This window comes from Chrysochloris asiatica, unplaced genomic scaffold (genome assembly GCF_000296735.1).
Source record: "Chrysochloris asiatica unplaced genomic scaffold, ChrAsi1.0 scaffold00209, whole genome shotgun sequence".
Lineage (NCBI taxonomy): Eukaryota > Metazoa > Chordata > Mammalia > Afrosoricida > Chrysochloridae > Chrysochloris > Chrysochloris asiatica.
In genome coordinates, this window is record NW_006408727.1 from 2,299,321 (window position 1) to 2,309,183 (window position 9,863).

The 9,863-nt window shown below is 38.0% G+C and overlaps 1 protein-coding gene across 1 annotated transcript in view; it reads left to right on the plus strand.

The window, feature by feature from the left end:
• Positions 1-1,282: 1,282 nt before the first annotated feature.
• Positions 1,283-9,863, plus strand: part of CNGA1 (cyclic nucleotide gated channel alpha 1) — a 31,682-nt gene continuing 23,101 nt past the window's right edge. Inside the window, exons 1-3 of the mRNA XM_006872674.1 lie at positions 1,283-1,399; positions 5,462-5,578; positions 8,207-8,269. Of these exons, the coding sequence (XP_006872736.1) occupies positions 1,293-1,399; positions 5,462-5,578; positions 8,207-8,269 (287 nt within the window). The 5' untranslated portion in view covers positions 1,283-1,292. The remainder of the gene's footprint in view (positions 1,400-5,461; positions 5,579-8,206; positions 8,270-9,863) is intronic.

Below are 9,863 nucleotides of genomic sequence, written 5' to 3' on the forward strand. Positions count from 1 at the left end.
CCCTGTAAACTTTTACTCAATCCACAATAAAAAAACTTAAAAAAAAAAAAAAATAAGATATTTGAAATGAATAAATCATTTGTCTTGCAGAATTCTATCATGTGATCTCCATCATCATTTCTATCACCAAGGCCATATTTTCCAACTACTCATCCTTCCACTTTGTTTCCAACCTTTGTATTCCAATCACCAGTAATGATCAATAAATCTTGATTGCATGTTTGATCAATTTCAGACTGAAGAAGCTGGTAGCATTCTTCAGTTTCATTATCACTGACTTTAGTGGTTGATGAATAAATTTGAATAATGTGGTATTAACTGGTCTTCCTTGTAGGTGGATGTATATTATCCTATCACAGACAGTGTTGTATCTCATGACTACTCTTGACATGTTCTTTTTGATGATGAATGTGACACCATTGTTCTTCAATTTGTCATTCCCAGCATATTAAACCATGTGATTGTCAGATTCAAAATGGCCAATACCAGTCCATCTCAGTTCACTAATGCCTAAGATATCGATGTTTGTACATTCCATTTTTGATAATTTTCCTAGACTCATATTCTTATATTCCATATTCTGGTTATTAGTGGATTTTTACAGCTGTTTCTATTCATTTTGAGTTGTGCCCCATCAGCAAATGAAGGTCCTGAGGGCTTTACTCTATTCGCACAGTTATAGTCAACTCTACTTTGAAGAGGCAGCTCTTCCCCAGTTACATTCTGAGTATCTTCCAATTTGAGGGGCTCATCTTCTGGTACATTTTCTGACAATATTCTGGTTCTCTTCATCATGTTTCAGTATTCCATAATCTGGTGCTGACAGTGTCCCATTGCTATTCATGAGATTTTCAGTGACTAAATATTTGGAAGTAATTCGCCTCTCATTCTTCCTTGTCTGTCTTCTTCTGGAAGTGCATATGAAATCTGTACCATGGTTGACCCTGCTGGTATTTAAAATACTGGGGGCATGATAACAAATGCACCAGCAACCACAGTACAACAACTGACAGACATGTGGTGGCTAATAAGCATACTCTAGAAGAATTACTCGTTGGATATTCAAATGTTTGTGTATAATTCCAGAATGTACAGCCACCCTGTATATAATATATATATTTATATATATACACTTTTTTTGAAGATAAGAATATATGATTTTTGGTTGTACAAGATTCTACTATTTCAGTCTTAGAAGAGTGGTACATTGAAACTTTTGGTTATTTATGTAAATATATAAAAAATAATGTTTCCACTAATAAAACTTATTTTTTCCCAGATATCGCAATAGTATGAAGACAAATATAATCAATACACAATGCTCCTTTATGAATATCCCCAATGTGATTGTACCAGATATTGAAATGGAAATAAGAAGAATGGAAAATGGATCATGCAGGTGAATCCATACATTTTAATACTATCCACAGTTCTTTCTTTGAACTGGGCTTAATCTCAGTTTAACTTTGTAATTTGTAACCTTGAACTTTGTAATTTATTTGAGTGACCATATACTTTCAAATAGCAAAACTCCTATAACACATGAACATAGATATTACTGTGTTCATTTTTAGAGGCATCTGTTAAGTATCTTAGTTAGCTATTGCTGCTGTAAAAGAAATACAATAAATAGATGGCTTTAACAAACAGAAATTTAATCTCTCACAGTTTAGAAGGCTAGAAGTCTGAACTCAGACCTCTGTCTCTGGAGAAAAGTCCTTGTCTCCTTCCAGCATCTATAGGCCCAGGATTCCTTGGAGATCTCCATGTGTCTTGCCATCAATCTTTCTCTGGATGTAGGAGCTTCACAGTATAGAGACTCAAGGTCCAAAGGATTTACTCCACTCCCAACTCTTCTTTCTTGATGGTAGTACTTCCTTCTTTCTTTGCTTTTACTTGTCTCTCCTTTATATGTCAAAGAAATTGATGCAAGATACAACCTAACACTGATTGCCTCAGGCCTCATTAATATTGTTGTTTGGTGTCATGTAAAAAGTTCTGACTCGTAGCAAATCCACAATAGAACGAAACACTGCCCATTCATGTGCCATCCTCACCGCTGCTGATGCGGTTGAGCCCTTTGTTACTGCCACTGTGTCATTTCATTTTGTTAAGGGTCTTCCTCTTTTTTTCTGACCCTCCACTTTACCAAGCATGATGTCTTTCTCCAGGGATTGGTCCATACTAACAACATGTCTATTACTATTGTTTGTCAGTTTGTTGTATTGTGGTGACTGACATGTTGCTGTGATGCTAGAAGCTGTTGTTAGGTACTGTCGAGTCAGTTCCAACCCCTAGTGACCCTGTGCACAACAGAATGAAACACTGGTCCTGCTCCACCCTCACAGTTGTTGCTACTCTTGAGACCATTATTGCTGCCACTGTGCTAATCCATATCATTGGGGGTCTCCCTCATTTTTAATGTCCCTCCACTTTACCATGCATGATGTCCTTCTCCAGAGACTGGAACCTCCTGATAAAATGTTCAAAGTATGAGAGATGAAGTCTAGCCATCTTGGCTTCTAAGGAGCTTTCTGGTTGTACTTCTTCCAACACAGATTTGTTTGTTCTTCTGTTAGTCTGTGGTACCTTTAATATTCTCTTCTAACACCATAACTCAAATGAATCAATTCTTCTACGGTCTTCCTGATTTACTGTCCAGCTTTCAGATGCATATGCGGTTATTGAAAATACCATGGCTTGGGTCAGGCACACCTTAGTCCTCTAGCTGACATCTTTGCTTTTCAACACTTTAAAAAGGTCTTGTGCCTTTTGGTTTTCTAACTCTGGGTTTTTGCACATTTTGTTATAATATTTGACTGTCTTTTCAAGCTGCCCTTTGAGATTTTCTGTTCAGCTCTATTACTTCACCAGTTCTTCCAATCACTTTAGCTTCGCAGGGTTTGGGAACAAGTTTCAGATTCTTTTCTGACATTCATTTTGGTCTTTAAAAAACATTTTTTTTTCTTTCTTCATGTATGATGTTCTTGGTGTCATGCCATTACTCTTCTGGTCTTAGTGTCTAATGCAGCAAATCCATTCCACAGATGGTCTCTAAATTTAGGTTGGATATACTCAATTTCCTATTTTGGCTCCCATGGAGTTGATTTAATTTTCTTCAGCTTCACTTGAACTTGCATATGAGCAATAGATGGTCTGTTTCACAGTCAAGCCCTAGCCTTCTTTTCTTTTTTTAATGTTTTATTGTGAATTATGTGATAGTTTACATGGGAGAACATTAGCTTTACATTCATCCTATCGTATATCATTTCATTGCCATGGTTACAATCCCCTCCATGCATCATCAACCAACCAAAGGGTTGGTTGAAGCCTGACCCCCGGTCATCAGCACACAGCCCCTCTCCCTCTCTGGGTTTAAAATCCCCAGCTGCTCCATCTCCCCACGTCATTTTCTCTGCCTCCATCTCTGGCATCACTGCTTCTCTGGGGAGGGTCCCGCTCTCTGCTCTTCTCCCTTAATGGTCCCAGGGACCTCTGCTCCTAGACTGCAAAGTCAGTCAATCACTCCCCTCCTTTTCCTGGCCTTCTTTTGACTAATGGTACTGAACTTCTCCATCCTCACTTCCCACAGACTTACTCAATTTGATACCTGTGTATTCCATCTGGTGAAATCCATATGTTTTATGTTGTTGAAAAAAGGTATTGGCAATGAATAAGTTGTTGGTCTTGCAACGTTCTATCATGTGATCTCCAGCATTGTTTCTATCACAAAGTCCATGTTTTCCAACTACTGATCCTTGCTTCCCCCCCCCCCGACTTTCTCATTCTAATCATCAGTAATTATAAATTCATCTTGATCAATTCCAAACTGAAGAAGTTGATTGTTTTTGTTGTTGTTAAGTGCTATTGAGTTGGTTCCGACCCATAGCCACCCTGTATAAGGTTTTCAAGGAGCAGCTGGTATGCTTGAACTGCTGGCCTCGTGGTTCAAATGGACCTTGCAGTCCATCTCATTAACCAACAACACCACACCAGAACTCTGAAGAAGTTGGTAGAATTGTTCAGTTTCATCTTTATCTGCTTTAGTGGTTGTTGTGCAAATTTGAATAATAGTGGTATTAACTGGCCTTCCTCATAGGTGTATGGATTTTGTCCTAACATTGACAGCATTGTACTTCAAGATATATTTTGAAATGTTCTTTTTTTGAGGATGAATGTGATGCCATTCCTCTTCAGTTTGTCATATCCATGCCATTAAGGTCAATTCAACTTTGAGGAGGCAACTCTTGCCTGGTCATATTTTGAGTGCCTTCCAACCTGAGGAGCTAATCTTTGGCACTATATTAGACAATGTTCTGCTGCTATTTATAAAGTTTTCCATGACTGAACATTTAGAAGTGGTCTGCTTCTCCTTTTTCCTAGACAATCTTAGTCTGGAAGCCCTGTTGAAATCTCTCCACCATGGGTAAATCTTTTGATATTCAATTACCAGTGATAGAGCTTCTAGAAACAATAACACACAGCCTCCACAGTATGAAAAACTAACAGGTGAATAGTTATATTAACACTGTAGAAGTGAGGATTTGCAACATATAGCATAATTACAACTGATCGGACTAGATCACATGAGAGCACATCATGGAGGAAGTGATTATATTATATTACATCTCATGGGGGATTGTTGTTGTTGTTATTAAGTGCTGTGTAGTTGGTTCTTACTCTTAGCAACCCTGTAATGAGTTTCCAAGGAGGATTTGAACCACTGGCTTTGCAGATAGTAGTCCAGTGCTTTTCCTACTGTGCCTTAACTGCTAAACCGCTGAGAATTGAGGTCCTGCCAAGCTGACATAAAATCTAAACTATCACTGCACCTGTGACAATTATTTCCTCAATCACTACCCGGATCTTTCCTCATGATAGACTTCAAATAGAAAGGATAACATTGCCATAAATAAGTGTTTTGGAGTTCCATCATTTTTTAGTGGCAGGGAATGTTATTACAAGTTAGCTCATATAATTGCATAATACATCTTAAAAATACAGAGACCACACTTTCTATTTAATAAATATTAACATCAGCAATACAATAAACATAAGGAATGTGGGAGATCTTGAAAATCATTTCTTAAGGAAATGCATTTTACTAAATTGTGCATATTCTCGTGAAAGAATTATTTATATTCAGTATAGTTCTCACTTGACTCTCAAAATTGTGTTTGTAATAGGAGAGGGAAAGGAAAGAAATGAGGCCATGGGCAGCTTAATGAGAAATGTTATTCTTCCACACATTCTGTTGTTGAAAAGTACCATTGGGTCAGTTCTGACTCACAGCGGCTCTGTATAGGGTTTTCAAGGAGCGGCTGATGAGTTTGAACTGCTACCGCAGTTGCAATTCAAACTGACCTTGAGGTCTAGTGCTTACCCTAGGATGCCATACCATGACGTCTATTGTGATTTGTAACACTGACCTAACTCATCTTTGCCTCCTATTGGACTGTAGCTCTCTGTCTGATGATGATGACAATGCCTCTATATTGGAAGAATCGGAATGTGAAAACTTCCAGACAAGAGGTTCCTTTAGAAAGAATTCACACAGAAGGAGAGAACCATCTCAGAGGTGAGCAGCATGATCCATAGTCAGCATCTGTTTTTAAGCTGTTATTTAGATGCAGGTCTTTTACTCCTTCCTGAGTTATTGTTGTTATTGTTGTTGTTAAGTGCCGTCGAGTCAGTTCTGACTCATAGAGACCCTGTATAGGGTTTCCAAGGAGCAGCTAAGCTTGAATCACCGACCTTGTGGTTCAAACCAACCTTGCAGTCCAGTGCATTAACCCCAGCATCACACCAAGACTCCACACTATCACAGATCTTAAATATCACTGCCTTTCAACGGGTTAAAAAAAATCCTGACTTTTTCAATTTCTAAAATGTGATGAACATGTTAGTTTCTCAGAGTAGACTTGGCAAATGTCCTTGGTATCCAGTGATTATGCAGGATCTGTGTAGGAACTTGCTACTTCTTCTGCCTACTCTCTTCCTTTCTGGAGAAATTGCTACTGCCCAATATTTTTCAAGTCATAAACACTCTTGCTGATCAATTTCCCAAAGAGTCATATCTGTCCATAAGAAATTTTTGTCCCATTCCTTTCTGATTTACTGCTTCTTTCTGATCCTTCTTCCAGGGCCCTGAAGAAACTATGTAAGAGGAATTGTCCTTCATTTTCTGAAATGTTCTTTACCTTTTTATCTGACTTTCAGGGAAGCGGAACGCTGCAGTGAGTAGAGGAGAAAAGCTAAGATTCCTTACTCGGAAATAAAGTAGACATGCACACTTCAAATAATGGATCTTCTGATGGTGGGAAAGGGGTACAGTGTTTTGGTGGAACATAATCTATGAAAGATATTAACCTATTTGTTTTTTCCCCTGCCTTTTCTTTTGTTAAAAAAAAGTACTGTTGTTGAGAATATGCACAGCAAAACATACACCAATTCAGTCATTTCTACTTGAACAATTTAATGACATTGATTGTATTTTTTGCTGTGCAGCCATTCTTACCCTCTTTTTCTGAATTGTTTCTCCCCCATTAATATAAACTCACTGCTCCCTAATCTTTGGAGCTGCTGTTGTAACTTTGATCCTTCTTTAAATAGGATAATGCTCAAGGCAGAGATTTTTTACTAGTGAATCTAAACTGTAGTTCAGTTTTAAGAAAATTTTAGAAGATATTTTTGGTCTAAGTTTTAAAGATTTATCTCAGGCCCATAGTTTCAGTGGGTCATCCAGGCTCCATGGTTCCAGAAAGTCTGGAATCCATGATAATTTGAAATTCTGTTCTGAATTTCCTCCCTTTTGATGAGGATCCTATGAAATCTTTAATCAAAATGTTCATTACTGGTAGCCAGGCAGTTCTTCGAGTCTCATGGCAAAGGAGGAGGGTGTTCATTGAGGCAATTAGCCACACACTCCATATCCTCTTCTTATTCCTGACTCTTATTTTTTGTTGCTCTAGGTGAACAAATAGTAATTATTTATTATCTATTATGCATTGGATGGCCTGTTGAATATCCCTAGCACAACAGAATGAACTAAGAGGTAGAACACTATTAGGCCAATTAACTGGAATGTCATACAAAACCATTGCTCTAAGTCTCCAAACCAAGTAATTAAATCCCATGAGGTTTTGGTTGTATATAAGAGGCCTAAGTAGTTATTCTTTTTTCTTTCTCAATTGTTGTTTCAAATATATCTATCATACAACTTTTGCCAGTTCAACTTTTTGTAAGTTTGCAACTTATTGACAGTAATTTCAATAGCTGCCTGTGCCACCCTACTCTTAATCAATGTAATTCTTCCATTACCATTAACCTGCTCTTCTCCCTCCCATCACTGGTAACCACTAATGAACTTTTGTTTCTATGCATTTACCTTTTCACCTCTTTTTATATAAGTGAGGCCATACAATATTTGTCCTTTTGCATAATGTCTTCAAGGTCCATTCACATTGCAGCCTGGATCAAGACTTTGTTTCTTCCACTTGCTGAGTCATAGTCCATTGTATATATGTATATATTGTTTATTTGTTCACCTGTTGATAGACGTTTAGGTTGTTTCCACATTTTGGCTATTGTGAATATGGTACAATAAACATTGTTGTAGAAGTCTTTCTCTGAGCCTCCCTCTTTTTTTCTCTCAGCCCTTTTCCTACTGGTCATTTCTAGTTTTCCTCCTCTTTTTGTCTTTTCTCTTTTCTCCATGTTCCCTGGAAACATAAGTCTAAGACATCTGGCTGGGAGTTAGCAGTACCCAAAGTAGTTTACTCAAGTTCAAAGAGGATGCGGATTTTTGTATGAGCATTCATAAACAGGCATTTACTAACCATATTGGTTCATGACAAGGTTTTTTTTTTGCCAGTGATGCCACAATAAAAAGGTCTGGCAGTCTGTTTCTGTTAAGATCACAGCTAAGAAAACCATATGGAACATTTTTATTCTGTAGTACATAGGGTTGCCATGAGCCAATTGAACTTGATGGTAATGGGTTTGCTTTTTTATGATTGGTTCATTTCACTGATGTTTGGCAATTCCTGCTTCATGGAGGCTCCATACTCGTATTTTCCACAATTTTCTTGGTAATCTTTAGTAATGTGTACAAACAGAAAATAATTTGTTCTTGAAGACTGTTATTTACCATAGACGTAGGCTAGATGATGACATTATGATTTCACTGTACTTCTTCATTTCCCAGGGAGCAGTACCTGCCTGGAGCCATTGCACTTTTCAATGTTAACAACAGCAGTAATAAGGACCAGTAAGTACATTTACAATGTAAACTAAAGCTCTCTATTAAATCAGTAACAAATTCTGTATCTGACATAGTGCAAATATTTATTAGTAATCTCTATCTAGTGTAATGACAGTAATAAACTATTATTTTGTTGTTTGGTTATTTACTTCTGAAGAACATGCAGTTACCCATGTTAATGAAAAGTTGTTGTTGTTAAGTGCTGTCAAGTCAGATCCTACTCATAGCAACCCTGTAAAGCGTTTCTAAGAAGCAACTGATGGGTTTGAACCATGCACCTTGCGATTAGCAGTCCAGTGCTTATCCTATAACATCACACCAGGACTCCAAATTAAGAGATTTTTTTGTTGTGTGCAATTAAGTCAGTTCTGACTCATAGCAACCCTGTATAGAGTTTCTGAGAGTGGCTGGTGGGTTTGAACTGCCAACCTTGTGATTAGCAGTCAAGTTCTTATACTACGTTGTTGTTGTTAGGTGCCATCGAGTTGGTACCGACCCCTAGCAACCTTATGCACAGCAGAATGAAATACTGCCAGATGCTGGGCCAACCTCATTACTGTTGCCAAACTTGAGTCCATCGATGCTGCCACTTGGCCAATCCATCTCGTTGGGGTTCTTCCTCTTTTTCTCTGACCCTCCACTTTACCAAACATGATATCATTCTCCAGCGATGGGCCCCTCATGACAATATGTCCGAAGTATGACAGACAAAGTTTGGCCATCTTGGCCTCCAAGGAGCACTCTGGCTGCACTTCCAAAATGGATCTATTTGTTCTTTTGGCAGTCCGTGGCACTTTCAATATTCTCCTCCAATACCATAACTCAAAAGCATCAATTCTTCTATGGTCTTCCTTATTCAGTCTCCAGCTTTTGCATGCATATGAGGCTTTTGAAAATACCATGGCTTGAGTGTGGCGCACCTTAGTCCTCAAGCTGACATCTTTGCTCTTCAAAACTTTAAAAAGGTCTTGTGCAGCAGATTTGCCTAATGCAATATGTCGTTTGATTTCTTGACTGCTGCTTCCATGAGTGTTGATAGTTGATCTAAGAAGAATGAAGTCCGACGACGTCAATCTTTCTCCATTGATAAAAATGTTGTTTATTGGTCCAGTGGTGAGGAATTTTGTTTTCTTTGTATTGAGATGTAATCCATACTGAAGGCTGTGCTCTTTGATCTTCATTAGTAAATGTTTTAAATCCTCTTTACTTTCAGTAAGCAAGGTTGTTTCATCTGCATATCGCAGGTTGTTAATGAGTCTTCCTCCAATCCTAAAACCACATTTTTCTTCATAGAACCCAGCTTCTCAGATAAGTTGCTCAGCATACAGGTTGAATAAGTATGATGAAAGAATGCAACCTTGTTGCACACCTTTCTTAATTTTAAACTATTCAGTGTTCCCTCGTTCTGTTGGAACAACTACCTCTTGGTCCAGGTACAGATTCCTCATGAGCACTATTAAGTGTTCTGGAATACTCATACTTCACAATGTTGTCTATAGTTTGTCATGATCCACACAATCGAAAGCCTTTGCATAGTCAATAAAGCACAGGTAAACATCTTTCTGATATTCTCTGCTTTCAGCCAAGATCCATCAGACAT